Source organism: Pithys albifrons, chromosome 3 (genome assembly GCF_047495875.1).
Source record: "Pithys albifrons albifrons isolate INPA30051 chromosome 3, PitAlb_v1, whole genome shotgun sequence".
Taxonomy (NCBI): domain Eukaryota; kingdom Metazoa; phylum Chordata; class Aves; order Passeriformes; family Thamnophilidae; genus Pithys; species Pithys albifrons.
Window position 1 is genome coordinate 101,511,648 of NC_092460.1, and position 21,598 is coordinate 101,533,245.

The 21,598-nt window shown below is 57.5% G+C and overlaps 4 protein-coding genes and 1 pseudogene across 5 annotated transcripts in view; 3 read left to right on the plus strand and 2 right to left on the minus strand.

Annotated features, from left to right (window-relative positions):
• Window positions 1–3,454, plus strand: part of FLNC (filamin C) — a 28,293-nt gene extending 24,839 nt beyond the window's left edge. Inside the window, exons 41-47 of the mRNA XM_071552928.1 lie at window positions 25–162; window positions 377–492; window positions 1,031–1,160; window positions 1,486–1,662; window positions 1,965–2,183; window positions 2,505–2,714; window positions 3,185–3,454. Of these exons, the coding sequence (XP_071409029.1) occupies window positions 25–162; window positions 377–492; window positions 1,031–1,160; window positions 1,486–1,662; window positions 1,965–2,183; window positions 2,505–2,714; window positions 3,185–3,372 (1,178 nt within the window). The 3' untranslated portion in view covers window positions 3,373–3,454. The remainder of the gene's footprint in view (window positions 1–24; window positions 163–376; window positions 493–1,030; window positions 1,161–1,485; window positions 1,663–1,964; window positions 2,184–2,504; window positions 2,715–3,184) is intronic.
• Window positions 3,455–4,291: 837 nt separating this feature from the next.
• Window positions 4,292–4,657, minus strand: LOC139669602 (uncharacterized). Its single transcript, XM_071550101.1, has one exon. It carries the CDS (start codon window positions 4,655–4,657, stop codon window positions 4,292–4,294), a length of 366 nt encoding a protein of 121 aa, XP_071406202.1.
• On the plus strand, window positions 4,459–6,159 carry ATP6V1F (ATPase H+ transporting V1 subunit F). Its single transcript, XM_071550129.1, has 2 exons — window positions 4,459–4,813; window positions 5,246–6,159. Exons 1-2 carry the CDS (start codon window positions 4,656–4,658, stop codon window positions 5,445–5,447), a joined length of 360 nt encoding a protein of 119 aa, XP_071406230.1. The 5' UTR covers window positions 4,459–4,655; the 3' UTR covers window positions 5,448–6,159.
• A 6,804-nt stretch (window positions 6,160–12,963) lies between these two features.
• On the minus strand, window positions 12,964–21,511 carry LOC139670744 (rab-like protein 2A). 2 transcript variants are annotated; one of them, XM_071552929.1, is made up of 8 exons: window positions 21,358–21,511; window positions 21,245–21,274; window positions 20,817–20,896; window positions 19,504–19,583; window positions 18,780–18,891; window positions 18,072–18,169; window positions 17,766–17,849; window positions 12,964–17,490 (listed from the first exon to the last, which is right to left on the minus strand). In XM_071552929.1, the coding sequence occupies exons 1-8, from the start codon at window positions 21,492–21,494 to the stop codon at window positions 17,410–17,412; spliced, it is 702 nt and encodes a 233-aa protein (XP_071409030.1). In that variant the 5' UTR covers window positions 21,495–21,511; the 3' UTR covers window positions 12,964–17,409. The 2 variants fall into 2 exon arrangements, with proteins under 2 accessions (XP_071409030.1, XP_071409031.1); XM_071552930.1 differs by lacking the exons at window positions 20,817–20,896; window positions 21,245–21,274; window positions 21,358–21,511 and adding an exon at window positions 20,169–20,218.
• Window positions 13,261–17,091, plus strand: LOC139670745 (acrosin-like; annotated as a pseudogene).
• Window positions 21,512–21,598: the final 87 nt, after the last annotated feature.

Here is a 21,598-nt window from a genome sequence, read left to right on the forward strand (position 1 = left end):
AATGACCCTGGTGCTCTCCCCCAGCTGAGTTCAGCATCTGGACACGCGAGGCGGGTGCGGGGGGTCTCTCCATCGCTGTTGAGGGGCCCAGCAAGGCCGAGATCTCCTTCGAAGACCGCAAGGATGGCTCCTGTGGCGTCTCCTACCTGGTGCAGGAGCCAGGTGAGAGGGGGCTGCCCCCCAACATACCAAGCACCTGCCCACCCCACAGGGTGCTCAACGCGGAACAGAACTGTGGGACCCTTGTGCAAGGGGGGACCCACATGCAAAGGTGTCCCCAAGTGAGGGTGTCCCCCAGATGAGGGTGTGCAGGGGTCCCCAAGGGAAGGTGTCCCCATGTATGGGGTCCCTGCCTGACTATCCCTGTGTCCCCCAGGTGACTATGAGGTGTCCATCAAGTTCAACGAGGAGCACATCCCCGACAGCCCCTTTGTCGTCCCTGTTGCCTCCCATTCTGACGATGCCCGGCGCCTCACTGTCACCAGCCTGCAGGTACCAGGACATACACTGTGTCACCCTGGGCTCCCAGACACTCCCTGGATCCCCAGGTCACCCCTGGGTCACTCCAAGGCCCTGTGGCACCCTTGGGACCCCCACTCCTTTGGATCTCCTGTGGTGCTCTTGGGACCCTCTGGGGCCACCTCTTTCTCCCTCATGTCACCCTTGGAACCCCACCAGGAGGGGATAATTTATATCCCTCTGCGCCAGCCTCAGGACCCCCTCTGGTGTCACCCCCATGTATCCTGTCACACTGAACCCCTGTGTCATCCTTGGGACCCCCTGGGGCCACCTCTTTCTCCCCTCCATATTACCCTTGGCACCCTCTCTGCTGCCACCCCTGGGCCACCCTGCACCTTGACACGGGGACACCAGTGTCACCCTTGGGCACCATGGTGTCCTCCCTGTCCTGGTGCCCCCCTGTATGCCCTGTCCCCCACATCCCCTGGAGTGAACCAGCCTGCACCATTCGTGGTGCCCCCCTGTCCCCACTGTGTCCCGTGTCCCTGATGCCACCGTGGTGTCCCTGCAGGAGACGGTGGCAGTGAACCAGCCGGCGTCGTTCGCGGTGCAGCTGAACGGGGCGCGTGGCGTCATTGATGCCAAAGTGCACACGCCCGCAGGGGTGGTGGAGGAGTGCTACGTGTCCGAGCTGGACAGCGGTGAGGGGACACTGTGGGGACACCGAGCTTGGGACCAGGGGAAGATGGACACAGGGCACAGGACATGGGGACATGGGATGTGGGGACATGGGACTTGGGGACATGAGGTACATGGGGACAGAGGGACACGGGGACATGGGGACACAGGACATGGGAATATGGGACATGGGGACACTGCTATGACACGATGTCCCCCAGACTGGTGTGTGCTGGGGATTCTGCCACATGAAAATTGAGCATGGAGACATGGGAGTGTGGGGGCACAGGGTTGTGGGGACACAGATATGGGGACGTGGGGACACGGTGCCATGTCTGTGTCCTCCAGACCGGTACGCGCTGGGGTTCCTGCCGCGTGAGAACGGGGTGCACTCCATCGACCTGCGCTTCAACGGGCGCCACGTGCCCGGGAGCCCCTTCAACATCCGTGTGGGCGAGCAGAGCCAGGCCGGGGACCCCGGGCTCGTCACTGCCTTCGGGCCTGGCCTCGAGGGTGGCCGCACAGGTGACACCGCTGTGGAGACAGGGACAGGGGCACAGCCGTGGGAGAGGGGTGGTGATGGGAACGCAGCCATGGTGGTGGCAGCGGGGACATAGCCATGGAATGGTGATGGGGACTGGGCCATGCTCAACACCGTGGCCATGGGGTGGCAGTGGGGACGTGGTTGTGATGGTGGCCATGATGGAGATGTGGCCATGGTGGTGGCAGAGAGGATGTGGCCACAGGAGTTGCCATGATGGGACATGGCCGCAATGGGGTCCTGGTGTCCCCCCCATGGTGCCATCCCCATGTCTCCTGTGTCTCAGGGGTGCCCTCGGAGTTCCTGGTGAAAACGGCCAACGCGGGGGCTGGGGCACTGGCTGTCACCATTGATGGGCCCTCCAAGGTGGAGCTGGACTGCACTGAGGTCCCTGAGGGCCACCGTGTCACCTACACCCCGATGGCCCCTGGCAACTACCTCATCTCCATCAAGTACGGGGGCCCCCATCACATCGTGGGCAGCCCCTTCAAGGCCAAAGTCACCGGTATGGACAGGGTGGGACATGGGGATGGGGGGACAGAGGAGTGGGCTTGGGAGGGATTTATGTGTCCCCAGAGTGAAGTGACAAGGGTCACCGATGGGCATGATGGGGAGTGGCGGGGGGGCACATGGTGGAGGACCCCCAGAATGACATGAATGGGGTGTTCCCAGAGTGGTGGCACAAGGAGTCCCAAGGGTGGGTGGCCTGGTGGAAAAGCACCAGGGGGATGTGATGGGCTGTCCCCAGGTGTCCCTGTGACCCCCCAGCACGGTGTGACCGGGAGGTGTCCCCATGGGCTGACAGTGTCCTCCCTGTACTCCCCAGGCCCGCGGCTGTCAGGAGGGCACAGCCTGCACGAGACCTCCACGGTGCTGGTGGAGCCGGTGGGGCGGGGAGGGGCGCGAGGCCCCCCCGCCTTCGGGGGTGTCACCAAGGCCCCATCGGACGCGGGGCAGGTGGTGGCCCGAGGGCCAGGGCTGACGACTGCCCGCCTGGGCCACAAGAACCACTTCACAGTGGACTGCAGCAAGGCCGGTGAGGGGGCTGGGGGGGCCTGGGGGGCAGGGGGTGGTCAGCAGGAGGGGGTCCAGGGGCTCCTCGGGGGGTCCTGGGAGCAGATGGGGTGGGTCTGTGGGGGGTGCAGTGTTGGGGTTTGGGTGTGGTGTGGGTTCTGGAGTCTCAGGCTCTGGGTGACCCCTCCTGTGCCTCCCCAGGCACAAACGTGCTGCTGGTGGTGGTGCTGGGGTGCTGTGGGAGGTGTGGGGTGCTGTGGGAGGTGTGGGGTGCAGTGGGAGGTGTGGGGTGCTGTGGGAGGTGTGGGGTGCAGTGGGAGGTGTGGGGTGCTGTGAGTGGTCTGGGGTGCTGTGAGGGGTCTGGGGTGCTGTGAGAGGTCTGGGGTGCAGTGGGAGGTCTGGGGTGCACTGTGGGGGTCTGGGGTGCAGTGTCGGGGTCTGGGTGCTGTGAGGGGTCTCGGGGCAGGATGTCACCCTCCGCCTTCCCCCCAGGCACGAACATGCTGCTGGTGGGGGTGCACGGCCCCAAGGCCCCGTGCGAGGAGGTGCACGTGAAGCACGAGGGGAACCGGGTGTACACGGTGACCTACAGCGTGCGGGAGCGCGGCGAGTACGTTCTGCTGCTGCGCTGGGGCGACCGCGACGTGCCGGGGAGCCCCTTCCGCGTCACCGCCGCCTGAGCCCCCCGGGGCCGGGGCTGTCAATAAAGCACTGGGAGAGGACGAGGGTCTGAGTGATGGCAGGGGACGTGATATGGGGTATTCGGGCGGCTCTGGGGAAGGACACAGCGTCCTGTGGGGCTCTGAGCAGGACACGGCTCCGGGGCAGGACATCAGGGGCCGGGGGGCTCCCGGGGCTCTGGGGCAGGACAGCAGGGGCCGGGGAGCTCCCGGGGGTCTGGGGCAGGACATCGGGGGCCGGGGGGCTCCCGGGGGTCTGGGGCAGGACATCGGGGGCCGGGGGGCTCCCGGGGGTCTGGGGCAGGACATCAGGGGCCGGGGGGCTCCCGGGGGTCTGGGGCAGGACATCAGGGGCCGGGGGGCTCCCAGGGCAGGACACCGTGGTCTTGGGGTTCCGAGGGGTTCAAGGCAGGTATCGTGGTCCAGGGGGTCCATCCAGGGCAGGACATCGCGGTTCCTGAGGGGTCGTGGGGTGCTCCAGGGTGGGTGGGACTGTGAGGTCCTGCCGTGGGACGGGGCGCGCCGGGGCCGGGCACCGGGGCAGGACACCGGGGCGCGCAGGAGAGTCGGGGGGGTCGGGGGCAGAATGATCCACTCCTGAGGGGTCCCGGGAGGCGGCCCATGGCAGGACAGCGGCAGCCCGGGCGGTCCCGGCTGTTCCAAGACCGGGGGTCGGGGGCGCCCCGCGCGGCCGCACCGTCCGGCAGGGGGCGCTGTGTCCGCAGGGCCCCCGCGCCCGCCCCCGTCCCCTCAAGGGCACAGCGCAGTGCGCATGCGCGACCGGAGGGGCGGGGCCGGCGGGAGGGGCGTTACCGGGGGCGGGGCCCGAGGGACGGGGCGGGAAGGGCGTTACCGGAGGGGCGTTACCGGAGGGGCGTTACCGGAGGGGCGTTACCGGAGGGGCGTTACCGGAGGGGCGTTACCGGGGCCGAACCCGCAGGGCGGGGCCAACGGGACGGGGCGGGGCCGCCGGGGTGAGAGGGGGGTTACCGGGGGCGGGGCCGGCGCGGCGGTGGCGGAACTCACCGAGAGAAGTGGGCGGGGCGACGGCAGTTACCGGGGCGACGGGGGGCGGGCCGAGCTGGGGGGCGTGTCCAGCACAGCGGCGGCGGAACCCGGAAGCGGCCGCGGCTCCCGGCGGGTCCTCGTCGCTCCCGGTCGCTCCCGGTCCCGGCGGCGGCTCCCGGCGGCTCCCGATCCCGGCGGCTCCCGGCGGCGGCTCCCGGCGGCGGCTCCCAGAGGATCCCGATCCCGGCGGGCCCCGTTCCCGGAGCGCCCCGGGCATGGCGGGCCGCGGGAAGCTGATCGCGGTGATGGGCGACGAGGACACGGTGACCGGGTTCCTGCTGGGCGGCATCGGGGAGCTGGACAAGCACCGGCGGCCCAACTTCCTGGTGGTGGAGAAGGAGACGAGCCTGGCCGAGATCGAGGAGACGTTCCGGTGGGGGGCACGAGGGGTGCGGGGGGGCTTGGGGGTTCTGAGTCGTTCCTGGGGTGGTCTTGGGAGTCCCTGGAGGGTTCTCGGTTGTTCCTGAGGAAGGTCTGGGCAGGTCTTGGGGCCTGGGGGATGCCAGGATTCCTTGGGGAGGTTCTAAGGGGTCTGGGGCAAGCGGAGTGGAGTCCCAGGAGTTTCAGGTGAGGGCTTGGGGGTCTGAGGAGGGTCTGGGGGGGCTTTGGGATCTGGAGTGTCCCAGGAGACCCTGGGTGGGTGTCAGGGGCGTCTCAGGAGTGTCCGAGGGAGTCCCAGGAGTGTTGAGGGGCGGTCAGGGGGTTTCAGGAGTCCCAGGAATACCCTGTCCCAGCACCGCGCTGGGGCCGCGACTGTGAGTGGGGTCTCTGCCCACTGAGCCCCCGTTTGTTTCCCTCTTCCCAGGGGTTTCCTGGCGCGGGAGGACGTGGGGATGATCCTGATCTCGCAGGCGCTGGCCGAGCAGATCCGGCCGGCGGTCGCTGCCCACGCCCGGGCGCTGCCCGCGGTGCTCGAGATCCCCTCCAAGGACCACCCGTACGACCCGGCCCGGGACTCGGTGCTGCGCCGCGCCCGGGGGCTCTTCGCGCCTGACGAGCTTCGATAGAGACCCCGGGCCTCCAAATCCCCCGGGACCCCTCCTGCCCCACCCCGGGACTTCCAGCCTTCCCTGCTACTCCCAGATCCCCCCAGGACCCCTCCGAACATCCCATGGACTGCCAAACTCCAAACGGTCCCCCCGGTATCCCCCAGTGCTGTACGCGAGGCGTCGTTACAACCCCATGACTCCCCCGAGCACCCTCACACAGCCCCCGGTGTCTCCCAGCACCCTCCCAGCCTCTTCCTGCCCAAAGACCGACCCCACTTGGTGTCCCAGAACAGCCCCTGGCACCCCACGGGGTCTGCACCTCAGGGAAACCCAGCTGGGTGTTCCCGAGGGACTGCGCCAAAGGCTGGAGTTGCCAGAGGGACCCTGTGGGTGCCCTGCAGGTCTGAGGGTGACAGAGGGACCCCGTGGTGTCCCTGAGGTTGCCGGAGTGCCCTGTGACCATGTCTCAGCTGTGTCCCGTGACGGGGAAGTGCCACCACCGGATCCTGCCGGATCTCGCCCGCGGGCAGGGAGGGACAGCAGGGAGGGGGGGCCAGGGACACCCCAAGGACACCGGGACTTGTCACTGTGACCTTGTCACTGTCCCCACAGCCCTTCCCCAGCCCTGGCAAACCCCTGAGGGGGGTCTGCTATTTATTGCCTCCCAGTGCCCAAGTGATGTCACCCCATGTGTGTGTCCCCATTGTGCCCAACATGTGCTGACACCATTCATGGTCTGCTCTGCTCTGTGGGGCACCGGGTGGCCTTGAGGGGGACAGGGATGTGGGGGGGACACGCTGTGAGGCACGGAGGAGGACAGGAACAGGGGTGACACACTGTGGGGCACAGGGAGGGTGACAGTGACACACATCTTGGGTTCCCAGACCCACAGCCACTGGGGCACCCTGACACCCCCATGATTCCCAGCCATGGAGGGAACAGCAGGGATGAGCCCCCACACCCCATGGGGACCCGTAGGGCCCCACTTTCCTGCCTGTCCCCACAGCCCCCACTGTGGCCCTGTGGATGGGAGTGGCACTTGGGGGGACCCCCAGGCTGGGAGGGGGACCCAGATCACAGGGAGGCCTGGGGTGGGCAGTGCTGGGGGTCACACAGTTGGGTGGGCACAGGTGGGCATGGACACAGATGTCACACACACAGGTGTCACACAGGTGTCTCAGCTGTCACAGGTGTCACAGGTCACCCTCAGGTGTCTCTTACACAGCTGTCACAGGTGACTGGAAGCAGCAATGAGAGAAGAAGATGAACACAATGCCAGTAACTGTACGGGACAGCCAAGCAATTCACAGGTGATCTTTCACAGGTGAACGAACCCGGCTCCACCTGGCTGCCTGCTGTGGCCAGCTGGGAAAGACACAAGACAAGAACCCCCTGAGGTGATACAGAATAACCCTGGTGTCCTGGCTGTGCCAGTTCTGCCTGCTGCAAAACTTAACCCCATCCTGTCTGAGACCAGGACACCCAGCCAGCACAGGCTTAGGAAAGGCAGGTCCTGCCTGACCAATCTGATCTCCTTCTGTGACCAAGTGACCCACCCAGTGGGTAGGGGAAAGGTTGTTGCTGTGTCTACTTGGACTTCAGTAAAGCCTTGGACACCTTCTCCCACGGCACAGTCCTGGAAAAGCTGCAGCCCAGGGCTTGGGCAGGTGCACTCTGTGCTGGGTTAGGAACTGGCTGGGAAATGGTGCTGCATCCAGGCACTAGTGATGTCCCCAGCAATCAGTGTTGGGCACAGTCATGTTTAATATCTTTAGTGATGACCTGGATGAGGGGATTGAGTCCACCATTAGCAAATTTGTAGATGACACCAAGCTGGGGGAGAGTGTGGATCTGCTGGAGGACAGGAAGGCTCTACAGAGGGACTTGGTCAGGCTGGATCCATGGGCTGAGACCAACAGAATGAGGGTCAACAAGACCAAGTGCCAGGTCCTGCACTTTGGCCATGACAACCCCTTGCAGCTCCAGGCTGGGACAGAGGGGCTGGAAAGTGGCCCAGCAGAGAAGAGCCTGGGGGTGCTGGACTTCAGGAGTAATTTCTTCACAGAAGGATGGTTAGATATTGGAATGCACTGCCCAGGGAGGTGGTGCAGTCACTGTCGCAGGTGGGAGTGGGACTTTAGACCAAGTTGATTAGGGAATCCTTCTTCTGGAGTCACAAGTTGCAGAAAGGACCCCCTGGTTTTCTAAACTCCTCAGAGAGGAGGCTGGATATGGTTGGACCCAATCTTAGCCCCAGGTTTTGTCAGCAATGTCAGTACAACTTGGTCCTGCAGGGGTAACGATGGCAAACTGGGTATATTTATATAAAAGGAATTATTTATTATGACAAGTGATTGGAGAAAGGACCTTAATCAGAATTCTTTGCTACACAATGTAAAATGTAAAACTCTTAGTAGTGTACAGTATAGTGCACTATCTCAAAGTGATTATATTACAGCCAGCAAAAAACCCCAGTCATTAGGTGGAGATTAGTGTAACTCACCATGCCAGTGCTGGTGGGCAGATCTCTTTCACCCTGAGGAGAATCCTTGAAGGGATGTCCCCACTACAAGGGAGAAAATGACACACACATTCCAAGAAGAGTGTTAGAAGAATCTGATCCTATGAAAGTGGTCTGGGCTTTTATAGTATAAATGGTTGACTGTCAGTCCCGTGTCTCCAGGTCAGCTTATCTGCCCAATCTTTGCCTCACTGCCAGGATGTTGATTTGGAGGCAGTTTGGTTTTTGCATAATTCAGTACCAAAAGCAGCACCTGGCACCTCTCTGGAGGTGAGAAGTACCTGGAATGCAGGTACCTTTTGCCTCCATGCTGTGTAAGTACCCACTGCATGTGTACATTGTTGGCAAATATGTCGAGATACATCAAGCTCCTAAGTTTTACTATTTTATCTTTACTCATGTAGGAGTGTTAACTTTATTATAATCACACCCTACACTTTTACATACAAAATTCTTAGAAAAAATAGAATTTAGTTAGTAGCATTAATATAGAATTAATATAGGGCATAATATAGAATTAGCTATTGATACTGTTTTTCAGGTTTTTGTACTTCTGGAATTGTCACTGTCATTTGCTGGATTAGGTACCACACTCATATATACAATGACTACTAATAAAAACAGGTTCTGATTAATAACAATATTGCAACAACCAAGTGTAGCATTAAATTCAGAAACTCTGCTATGTTTGGGGACCATCCAAACAAGTCATCCCATCAGTTCTCCATCCCTTTTCACTTGCTCTAGGACTGTGTATTTTGTCCACATCATTACTGACAGTGAATGATGTTTTTCAACTGTTCTTTTTCGGTTGTTATACCAATTTGTGTAGGTCAGGGTATTCCAGCAGCTCTTTAACCAGAGTAGTGTCCATTCCAGTAGGTGCTGGTTAGGGTTAGGGTAGAGAACACTCCCACACCTGTCAGTGTGTCCTTATAACCACTGGGTGTCCTCAGAGGTCCAAATGATCGATTTGCTGAGTGAACCAGAGTATTTTGTTGGTTTTCATTTGGAAAGACGGTGCCTGGTCCGGGTGATTTTGTCGAAGCCTCCTTTGGCACTGGGGACATTGTGTGACAATACCTTTCTGGTCAGTGGCCACCCTCTACTTTGTGCTGCAAAAAGTAAAGGTTCCTGTCCAGTGTGCTCCAATTTACAGTACCAGTCAGTACCAGTGCTGAGGATCTTCCAGCTGATCAATTTTTACCTTTTTAACTTTTGTCACCTGATCCACCTTGTTCCAGTCAGTCCGCAAGGGTTAATCACTGGCATGAGGTTCAACCCATCTCTGTGGATTGTGGAGATTGAGCCACTTCTAATCTTCCTTCTGCCGAACCTTTCTGTTATAAATGATCACCCAAATAACCAATCATCTTGGTATAAAGGGCAGTTTATTTTATAAATAATGAAAGCTATAAACAGCGCTGGGTGCACTGGGAGTCTCAGCTCCATCACTGACACCATTTGAGCTCACAGGCCCCTTTTTTATACAGTCAAAGCAGGTTTATTTTTAACCAGTTCCAATAAATTATTTTCTTCTTTCTCCATCTTGAGATCCTTTCATCTGATTCTTCCTGTTGCTTCTCTGTGGTCGTGGGGGCTGGTTCTTCTTTGGTGTGATTCTTAACTTAAAATTTAACTAGAGACAATCTTGTTAGTTAAGCCTTATCTGTTGATTTGAGGTGTTCCCTCCTTATCTTGATTGGCTTTACTTCTCCATTGTATTTAGGTATTCTCGGATTATCTTTGGTCTGCACTGTATTTATTTTACTTCAAAAGGCTGCTTGGTTATTAACTGGAATTCTTCTTTTACTCCCTTTGTGTATGTTAAACTAAGTTCATGTCTGGCTTATAGTTGTTCTGTTGCTAAATCTTTACAGCATATTCTGCAACACCCGGATTCGGTGCTTCCAGAAGCCCATGGAATGATTTGACAATCCATACAGGAGACTTTATTATATTTTTGACACAAATTAGGCCTACATTTCTCACATTTCCATTCACTTGCCAATCTAATGCTTCCCACTGGCACAACCACTGTGTGGCACCAGCCCACACTGCGTAGGAACCAACATATATTGTCCTTGCCTTCTCTTTTGCTACCAGCAATACAGCTTTTAACTCTCCCACCTGAGCATTTCCCATCCCTTCTTCTACTACTTCCATTGCTGTCTGCAGGTTAAGAGCAACTGCTCCCACTTACCATCACTAAGTTTGACTGAGGCATCAGTAGCACAGACATCTGCAGCTCCAGAACCTGATGTAAATGCAGGAGCCTCATCCCTGACAGGACTGGGTTGACATGGCTGTTGCAGAGCCAGCATGTCTGGGCTCACAGATATCTGTGATTTGGTGGGTTTTGTCAGCCCCTCAGGTATATCCATTTGATCCCTGACTCCTGAGACACGTGCACACCATTTGTGTAATGTTGGTCTCTGTGCAGTCCTGTCCTTTTTAATCCTGGCTAACAGTTTGAACCGCCCTTGGACTTGCACAGGCTGATGCTGCTGAATTTTGTCTACTTGTTTAGAGCTCGAGTCAGAGACAATAATCCCTTTTCCTGGTCACTGCAACTCTGCTCAGTATCTTGTAATGTTGTGGAGCTGAACCCTAATGGCCTTTTGGGTCCCTGAGGGCCTTTCTGGAACATATTACAGTAAGTCCCCTGTTCAGCAAAACCCCATTCAACTATTATAGGGCCACTGGGCTGGACTGACCCAAGAGACTGATAGGTTTTTAGTTCTTCAATCAGTGTTCACAAAGCCTTTTTGTAGCTATCAATCCAATTCCAGGTCTGTTTTTTCCTCATTAATGCGTACAAGGGTCTTGCTATTATAGAAAATCCAGGAATATGATTTCTGTAGTATCCTAGGATATGCATGGCATTTTGAAGGTCCTTTTTAGCAGTAGGAGTGGCTGTGGCATCCAGTTTCATAATAGTTTCATCTGGTGTTACAGCCTGACCTGCAATCCAGGAGGTTCCCAGGAATTTCACCTCTAGAGGAGCCTTGGCTTTTAGCAGGGGGCACTTCTATCCCCTGCTCATTGTATTTATTCTATATAACTTGTGCTGTTGTTCTTTCTGCCCTTTCCTCTGCACCTCTGATCAACACATCATCTTTGTATTAATAGATTTGTGCTCCTTCCAGGATTTCTATTTGTAGAAGCAGTTCAGCTGAAGCATTGTAAAAAGCTGTAGGTGAATATTCATACCCTCGGGGCAGGTGATTGAAGGTGTATTGTGTTCCTTCCCAAGGAAATGCAAATTTTGGGTTGTCTCCCTGCTGAAGTGGAACCACGGAGAACACACCTGGTACTCCATTCACGTGCAGCTGCTGCAGGGTGGCCGTGAGAGTGGCAGCGTTTGGGACTCTGCAGTGAGTGGTCCCGTGTTGGCACCAGCCCCTGACAGTCAGTTGTCAAACACCAGCTCTCATCCCATTTCCTCACTGCCCAACAGGAGGGTTGTGTGAGGAGTGTGTGCTAAATACAAACCCCCTCCGTTCTAAATGTTTAATTACTTCATTTATCCTTTTTTTTTCTGCAGGATAAATAGGGCATTCTTTGATGTTGGTCACAGCCAAAGCAGGTAAAACTGAAGCCATTTTTAGTAGATGGCTAATTTTTCTATTTTTTCCAGCAAATTTAATATATGGAGTTTTTTTGTGGACCTGAATGACCAAACATTCCCTCTGAACAACTGCCAAACTTTCTGTTAAGGATAACATGTCCTGAAGTGTTTTCTTCATGATCTGCAATTGTAAATGTGTGTGAGAACATTTTTTTTTCCCCAGGTAACCATAAATGGACTTTGTCAGTGTAACATGTAATACTCTGTCCATTGAATCCTGTTAGACAGACCCTTTTTCTTTGCAGACTTAATTTTCCAGCATCTGTGGGGGTGATCAGAGATATTTGAGCTCCTGTACCAATCAGAAAATTCAAAGGTTTTTCCGAGGCCCTGCTGGTGACCAGATATGGTGTCTGTCCTTGTTAGGCCATCGATTGGTCATGATGTGCCCGGTGATGAAGCCCAAGGGTCACCCAGTGCTTAATGGTTTTTTCCCTTTGTGTTTCCAAAGGTTGGGAGGGGTGCTATTCCTGTGAGGCTTTTCCTTTCTCTCATTTTCCTCACTCCCCTGGGTTTGGTCCCTGTTTTTCCTGTAGATTTGCCAGTTGTAGGGGGTCCCAGGGAGTGGGTCTGACCATGCTCCTCCTCTGACCTCCCTGGGGTGCTTTGGACACTTTGGGCTTAATTATGTGTCTCATTTTTAAATCTGGAACCTCTTCCTCTCTAGGAGGTGGGAATTCAATTGTTTCATCTGAGTCCCCTTCTGCCTCACCAGCATTTTCATCAGAGCTTTCCCAAATATCACCATCCTAATCCTCCAGTGAGACTATTACTTTTCTAACTTTCTAATTACTATTAATTTTTCTAACATCCAGAGGATTGGGAGGTTTTCATAATGGCAGGATTTAATAATGGCAGGGTTAGATGGGATATTGGGAAGAAAACTTTTAAAATACATAGAAAATTATCAGACCACTGGAAAAGTATTCTGTATTTAGGTTTTTAACATTCCATTTCCTGAATCTACAACAAAAATGCCAGACTGTAAAGGTTCACAGGCCCCAGATTTAACACTGACTAAAATTTGAAATGGTTAAAAAGAAACTACAAGTAATGCACATACCTCTCCCAAAGATGTGGATAACTATGTCATATGACAAGGCGAGATCTCCCCAGACCCTCAGTGTTTGACTGATCTGTCAGTGCCCCAGGAAAGCCAAAACCCACCAGTCTGTCCGTGTCCTGTTATGGCAGCCCTTCAGTGAGCAGTTTGCTAGACCTGGTACTAAATGCTGAGGTACTAAATCTCAGCTTAGGGGTGGCGTGACTGAGTTGTTCAGGGTCACACACCAAACACAGAAGTGCCTTCTGGGGTCTCCACACCTTTGCCCATGGCCAGCGGCTTCCAGTGCCCTCGAATGAACCCACATGAACAGCTGACAGACTAACAATCTTTATTTAATACATTGTGACACGTGAAGGTTTGGAATTGCTGGTGATGGTACCTACTGATACCCAGCCAAGCTCCAATGCCCATGAAAAGCTGCCTCGAGCTACTGATTCAGTGTCCACAGGGCACAGTTCTTACCCAGTGGGCCCCCATGGCACAGAGAGGGTCAGCCCTGACTGATCCCAAGGTTACAGTGGAGTCTTCCCCCACTTCTCTTTCTTAACTCCCTTCAATACTTTTTCTTTATGCTTATGTGGAGCTTGAGTGACTTTAGTTACACATCTTAGTGAGGGGTGGTCATACCTTGAGGATGGGTATCTGTGTCCAGTACCTGAGATAACCTTGGGATCAGGACATGGTCAGTCCAAGGAGAGGGATTTAACCATAGTTGCTGATTTCTTAGCAGGACTTTATCTTCCTTTATCTCCCTTGGTTTCCAGCTGTTGTGCAGCTGATGAGCTCAAGGTACCACCAAGTTCTCTCCTCCACAAGGTTTTGGCAGAGCCACAGGGTCTCCACTCTGTTCCATCTCCATTGTCCCTCTTGGACTGTGTTGTGTGTGGGAGGTCAGGAATGATGACCATGTTCCATCCAGAGTCAGCAACCATATTTTCCCCTATAATTTAGTACCATTATCTTTTTACCCTCAGACATATTCCCACAAAGTACTTCAACAAATTATAGAGCAAAAAAAAAAAGAAACTTTAGGTTATTGAGGTATTTCAATAAAGTCAAATGCCTTTCTGGAATGGATGTAAATAAACATGTAAAAGGGGAAGGCAGGTGAACTGGCAGAGCACGACTGTTTTACAGCAAGGATCACATTTGAAATATTCATTCAGGGTGGGAAGAAGGGCATGACAGGCTGAGAGAGTTAGGGCTGGTCAGCCTGGAGGAGAAAAGGCTCCAGGGAGACCTTAGAGCCCCTTCCAGTACATAAAGGGGGTTTGCAAGAAGGCTGGAGAGGAACTTTGGACAAGAGCATATGGGTTGGGATAGGATGGGACAAGGGGGAAATGGCCTTAAGCTGAAGAAGGGCAAGTTTAGATAAGATGTTGGGAAGGAATTCTTCCCTGTGAGGGTGGGCAGGCCCTGGTACAGGTTGGGCAGAGAAGCTGTGGCTGCCCCATCCCTGGAACTGCCAAGCCTAGGTTGGATGGGGCTTGGAGCAATGTGGGACAGATGTCCCTGCCTATGGCACTGGGTGGTTTTTAAGGTCCTTTCCCACCCAAACCATTCCCTGGCTGGATGACTCCGTGCTATCCCTCCCCAGCACATGGAACTGGTCCCTCTGTGACATCAGCCCCAGCTGGGGGCACAGTCAGGGCCGTGGGGGCTGCACTGGTGGCTGTGCTGGAAGTGACCCCTCTCTCCTGGCACTGCCACGTGCACTGGCACCGATGGCTGGGCTGTGGCTCCTGGTCCTGCTGGCCCTGGCTGGGCCTGTGGGTGGCACCTGGGACAGCTGCGAGTCAGTGGCTCTGGGATCTGGGGGGGAGCTCAGGGGACACTCAGGGGGTTTCCAGCAGACCCAGGGAGGGACAGACGTGCCCTCGGGGGTCCCTGGCCCTGCTGCCCCTCAGTGCTGGGTGGGCAGGGGCAATGGGGCACCCTGAGCAGGGCAGTGCTGCTTTGTGCTTGCAGAGGGACCTGCGGGCTCCGGCCCATGGCTTCCGACCACAGCTCCCTCCTGCCCGACTACGGCCCCGCGGCTTCTGCCGATGGCAAGGCTGGCATCGTGGGTGGCACTGGTGTCCAGCCAGGGGCCTGGCCTGGCATCGTCAGCATCCAGGCCACCTGGCACAACGGCACGTGGCACATGTGCTCAGGTGTCCTCCTCAGCTCCCAGTGGGTCCTCACGGTCGCCCACTGCTTCATCAGGGCTGGGTAAGGAGCAGGGACGGGGCTGTGCCCACGGCTCGGGCAGGTGCCCAGGGGACAGCCCCACATGCTGCTCCCATCCCGGCTCTCTCCCCGCTGCTTCCCTCTCTGCCTCGGGATGCACAAGGCTGGGAAGCTGCCACAGCCCGAGGCTCTGCTTCCTCTCACCCCTCTCTCCATTTCCTCCCCAGGGACTTCCACCGGTGGGACGTTGTGATCGGGGCCACCGACCTGACTCAGCCGGGCCCCGAGGCCAAGGTGAGGCACATCCAGAGGATCCTGGCACACCAGCACTATGATGCTGCCACGGCCAGGAATGACATTGCCCTGCTGGAGCTGAGCCAGCCCGTGGAGTGCAGCGACTACATCCAGCTGGGCTGTGTGCCCGATGCCACGCTGAGGGTCTCGGAGCTGAGATCCTGCTACATTGCGGGCTGGAATTTCGCCACGGCTGGAGGTGAGGCCCAAGGACAAGTGCCCTGAGCACAAGATGGGCACTCCTGGGCCATGGGCTGGGCACTCTGGGGACATGGACTGGGCACTCTGGGGGGACACGGGCTGGCACAGCCACAGTGCAGCTGCAGGGCATGAGGGGGACTGGGGCTCAGAGCAGCCTGGGCTGGGGAAGGGGTCCCTGCCCATGGCAGGGGGTGGCACTGGATGTGCTTTAAGGACCCTTCCCACCCAAACCATTCTGTGACTCCCTGAAGACTCTGGAGAGATGGGCCTGGCCCCTTCCCCAGAGCCAACAGCAGGGACACAGTGGGACAATGTCACTCCAGGGGTAAAGCCAGTACTGGGGTGACCCCCAGGCAGGGGAGGGGATGGGCACAGAGCTGCTGGGAGCTCATTCTGCTCTCTTCCCACAACTCCGGGACCAGATGTGGTGCTGCAGGAGGCCAAGGTCCACCTGATGGACACAGAGCTCTGTAACAGCAGCCCCTGGTATGCAGGGGCCGTCCATCCCGAAAACCTGTGTGCTGGGTACCCACAGGGCAGCATCGACACCTGCCAGGTGGGAGCATGGCACGAGTCCCTCAGCACCAGCAACACAGGGATCCCCTGACCCCCAAATGTGGCACGGGCTGGGCCTGGCCCAGAGCCCTCCCAGCGCCAGGTCCCCCCTGCTGCCAGGGCCACCCTGTCCCTGTCCCTTGTCCTACAACCCAGGGGCTGCCCTGCCCTTGCCCAACTGCACATCCCTGTCCCACATCCCAGGGCTGCCCTGCCCTTGCCCAGCTGCACATCCCTGTCCCACATCCCAGGGCTGCCCTGCCCTTGCCCAGCTGCACTTCCCTGTCCCAGATGGATCCCAGGGCTGCCCTGCCCTTACCCAGCCGTGGGTCCCTGCCCCATGTCCCCTTGTCCCCAAGGCCTGGCTCTGCCCACAAAGCCCATCCAATGCTTCTGGCAGCCCCGAGCTGCAGATGTGGCCCTGGATCATCCATCCTCTGCACATGTGGAACCACTGTGCCAAGATGGGACAGGACCCAGCCTGCTCCCAGACGAGGGTCTGGAGGCTCCAGACCCTGAGCAGAGCCTTCCTGTGCCAGGAATCTGGTTCTGGCAAGGGCTGGGATAGAGAAGCCAGCCCTGGTGCTGCAGCCCCCCACAAACCCTGAGCCCTCTCTCCTGCTGCAGGGGGACAGCGGGGGTCCCCTCATCTGCAAGGACAACAGAGCTGACTTCTTCTGGCTGGTGGGGATGAGCAGCTGGGGAAGAGGCTGTGACAAAGCCAGGCACCCCGGGATCTACACCTCCACTCAGCACTTCTACAACTGGATCCTGCTCCAGACAGGCCTGAGCCCAGCAGAAAGACCTACTCCAGCACCAGAGCCAGTTGTCACCACCACCCCTGAGGAGCACCAGGGACCAGAGACAAAGCCAGACACTGGCTTGAGACCTGAGCAGCACCAGAGGCCAGAGACAAAGCCAGACATCGGCTTGAGCCCCAAGCACAGCCAGAGACCAGCATCAACCACCTCGGCCTCATCAGTGCCCACGGCATTCCCACTCCTGTTTCTGGTGCAATTCCTGAACCTGCTGCAGGAGTTCCTGCTCTTCCTGAAGAATAAAAAGGCTTAAGCAGAGGGATGAGCAGGATCCAGGGCTACAGTGGACCACAGCCATTTTCTGCTGGGCCAAAGGTAGCCTTGGGGACAGAGGCTGCTCTGTCCTGCCCACACTGCTCTGCTGCACCCACACCGATGCTGATGTGAGTGAGGTGTTGAAATAAAGTTTCTGTGTTCACCATTAACTGTGGTTTCAGCCCTGCTCGGTGCACCCATGGGCTGGGAATGTCCCTGCTGTCTGTCGGTCTGCTGTGCTGTCCACATTCATTCTTCAGCCTCAGTGAGATGTGCAGGGGTGAGGGCCAAGCCAACGAAGATCCTGCCCAACAGGCTCCCACAAAAGGGGAGATGCCCAGCTGCTTGTCACCCCAGCTCCAGGGCATGAGAAACATCACTGTCCTCGGTGCAGGCCCCAGAAATCCAGAGCCAAGGGAAACCAGGCTCAGGGTCCAGTGTCAAAGGAAAACCAGGCTCATGGTCCAGGCCTAGGCAGATGGGGGCTCCTCTTCAGGGCAGCTCTTCTCTTTATCTGACAAATCCTCACTTGTCTCGTGCAGGTCAAAGCTCTGGAAAAGAGCAGGACAAGGAGTTGCTGAGAAGTGACAGAGACTGCAACAGCTGCACCTGCCATAGGTCTTTCTGAGCAAGGAGTCTTCCCAGGATCGTTGTCTTGCCCAGCCCAGCCCAGCCCACCAACCCCCCGGCGTCACCAGCACAGGGCAAAGCTTCCCATGCTGCACAGTTCCACCCTTTGCCACAGGGGAAAAACGGACAGAGGGAGGGCAGAACAAATACTCCAGGTCCTGCAGAAAGGAGGGAGCAGAGACAGGACTTTCCCTACCTCCAGTTCCTGCAGGATCTGGTCCATGAAGTCTCCTGAGTGCTGTTTGTAAGCCACAGCCAGTCTGATGGCATCATTGAAGAGCTGGGAAGAAAAAGGCCCATCACTTCCAGGATGGGGCATATGGGCACCGGGTTTCTGTGGCAGATGGAGACTATTCCCAAATCCCAAGGGAAAAAAACCCTCTGCAAACTCTCCGTAGCCACCAGTCCCTCATGGTGCTGAACCAATGGACCAGTCCCTCTCCTGCTGTCCAAGCCCACAGCAGCCCCTGTGTCCCTGGGCAGCTGAGGGGCCCCGTCTCACCTTCACCACATTGGTGCCGTCGGCAGCAGACACAAAGTAAAAGGGCAAACTGAACTTCCGGGCAAAGTTGAAGCTTTTCTGGGTCACCTTCATATCCGCTGGGGCAGACAAAGGAGACATGGCCAGTCAGACATGGCAGGACATCCTGAGGGGGGTGTTCCCCAGGTGACACACCTGGCACTGCCACAGGCCCGAGACAGGCCACGGCCCCAGCAATCACAAAGGGCTGGCTGGCATTCCCTATGGAAGGGAACGTTCCAGCCACCTGCAGAGCCAGGTGACCAGTTTTGCCAGCAGGTACATTGAGACACTTCAGCACAGAGGAGTCAGTGCAGGCTGAAGGAGAAGCACCAAGGCCATCCCTGATACAGGGAAGCCACAGAACAGCTTTTCCTCCTTTTTGTGCCATTTTTGACCAGGTGCTGCTCCAATCACCTTTGGGTTCTTGCTGGATGGAATGGACAGTGTGGTAAGGATGGAATTGGAAGGACATCACTTGAATAAACCTCAAATGAATCAAATTTGCATTAATTGCTGGTGACACAGGACAAGCACCTGTGAGGCAGCAGGTGAGGTCAGCAGAGGACCCAGCCCTGGGGAACTCGGGAAATCCTCTGCACCCAACACACAAAGGAGATTCATTTTCAGCTTGGGCAAGACTGAATCCCGCCACAACCCTAGGAGGCTGGGAGCAGAAGGTACACCCACCATCAATCTTGTTGGCCACCACAATGCAGGGAATCTCCGGGCGGAATTCTCTCAGCTCCCTGTACCAGCTGTTTAGGTTCTTGTAGGTCACCTTCCGTTGCACATCAAACACCTTCCAAAAGAGAACCAGCTATCCCAGGGCCAATCCAGAACAGCTCTGACTGACCCTGGACAGCTCTGGGGCCACCTCTGACCAACACAAGCCCCAGCATATGCAGCCAGCAGGAAACAGCCCCTCAATGCCCTTTACACTGTGACTGTGTCCTGTGACAAGTCCCTGCCACACACACAGGGAGCCAGCACTGGGAATGGTGGGTGCCAAGCAGGGTCAGACGTGGCCACCTCTGTTCTGACAACTGAAGCACCAGTGAAGGTGATTCGTGCTCCCAAGTGGTGAGGGCAGTGGAAGGTGAGTGCAACAGGACAAACCAGAAGACATGAGCAGGTGAGGAGCCATGAAACTGGGAGAAACATGAGGACATTGAGAAGACAGCAGAGTCAAGAGATAGAGGAAAGCACTACCAGGAGGGACAGAGCAGAGCTAAGTCAGCCTCGATACAGTGACTTTATCTGGTAAAAGAAAGAACAATCTAGGAAAGTTTTTTAAACCACTGGGAGAGACAAGGAATACAGAGCAGTGTAACAACAAAAGTAACACAAAGGCCAAGTGTCACCAGGACCACTGAGCCCAGATCCCAGCAGCTCGTGGCCGAGACTCCCTCACCATGATGCAGGCATGGGCCTGGTGGTAGTAGGAGGCGTGCATGCTCCGGAACCGCTCCTGGCCCGCCGTGTCCCAGAAGTCTGTAACACACAAACAGCTCAGAATGACACAACTCATTCTGTTTTCCTCACAGCTTACATTTAGGAGGCAAAGCCCAGCCCACCTGCTCTGGGTCACAAATTGGGTTCCACCTCACCAATCCAAAACACTCAAGGGTTAAAAGCTTGTGTCCAGCTGGGACCTTTCCTTAGCTGGACTCAGCTGAAGGCTGTGCTGGCACTGGCCACAACCACAGGAGAAGCCACCACTGACATGAGTTGTACAGGACAGCAGGACAAAGCCAGAAGTGCAAAGAGCAGTAGCAACATCTGGCCCTCTGTCACCAGGGATGACAATGAGAAACCAACTAAACCTCTGGAAACTGCTGAAAACTTCAGATTTCTGACCTGGTGATGGTCATCCAGGGCCCTGCCACAGGCAATGCTCCATCTCCTCTCACAGGTGCCTGACTGCCTCTCGGGGGCACAAAGTTCCGTGTACACCAGGGATCACCTGGCACTGTGTACACCTGGGCACTGCCATGCCTATTGCCGTTGGTATCAGGTTTGTAGGCTCACATCTGGGTCTGTTTTGCTGTATAAATTTGCACACCTTCAGCTACGCACCCCAGTGTGGTCACACCTCTGCCAGCTGGACCCAAGCATGCTGCTGCACTCAAATCCAAGTAGGCCATAAGCCACTTTTCTTAGGGATTCCTTTGCTCTGATATTGGTGTGTGACTGGACCCTGTGCCAGACCTGCAGAACAGCAACTTCTTAAAATGCCCAAATACAGACATGTCCCCCACAGACCACATTTGCATTCACTGTCTGTGTCACAACAAAGATGTTGAACAGTGTTGGTCCCAGCCCCGACGGATCTTTGAGGGACCCGCACTTGTCCTGGTCTCCATGTGTACAATGAGCCATGGCCACGACTCTGCATGCAGCCCCCCAGCCCATTCCTCGTCCATCCATCCATCCATCCATCCATCCATCCATCCATCCATCCACCCATCCATTTTTCCACCCAATCCCTGTCTCTCCAGTTCAGAGCCCAGGACATCGTGGGGACAGTGCCCAGTGCTTTGCCAAGCCCAGGGGAACACTGGCAATCCCTTTGCCCCAACCAGCAGCGCTGCAGCCCCGTCACAGGAGGCCACCGGATTTGTCAGGATTTGCCGTCTATCAAAACACCCAACCAAGATCCAGAGCAGGGGGATGTCCCCGGCGGTGTGCGCTGTCCCCGGCCACCGCCCGGCTGTCCCCACTCACCCACGCGGACCTCCTGCCCGCCCACGCGGGCGCGGTGCTGGTACAGCGTCAGCGCGAACGTGGAGAGCTGCTGGGGGCGGCTGCGGCGCGTTAAGGAGCCCACGGAGACTTCGCGCCCCCCGCGCCGGGCTGGCCCCGCTCCCGCAGCCCCCGGCCCGCCCCGCCCCGCCGGCCCCGCTCCCGCAGCCCCCGGCCCGCCCCGCCCCGGCCGGCCCCGCTCCCGCAGCCCCCGGCCCTCCCCGCCCCGCCGCCCCTCCGGCCCCGCTCCCGCAGCCCCCCGCCCTCCCCGCCCCGCCGGCCCCGCTCCCGCAGCCCCCCGCTCCCGCAGCCCCCCGCTCCCGCAGCCCCCCGCTCCCGCAGCCCCCGGCCCTCCCCGCCCCGCCGCCCCGGCCGGCCCCGCTCCCGCAGCCCCCCGCTCCCAAGGATACAAGCCGTCGAGCAGGAACCGCTCCAGCAGCCTGCGGAGAGAGCGCGGCCGCCGTGAGCCCGCGGGACCCGTTGCCGTCCCGCCCGCCCCGCCCGCCCCCGCGCCCCCACGCACTTGGACTTGCCCACGGCGCTGTCGCCCAGGCAGATGATCTTCACCGTCTCTTCAGCTCCGGTCTCAGCCTCGTCCCGAGCCCCGTTCGGGTCCCAGTCCTGTTCCTGCAGCTGCCTCTCCATCCCCGCCGCCGCCATGGCCGCTTCTGCGCGTCCCCGCTGCCACGGACACGCGCGGGCCGGCCCGGACACGCCCCCCCGCCAGACCCCGCCCCAAACCCCGCCCCTTGCCGTGCCGGCCC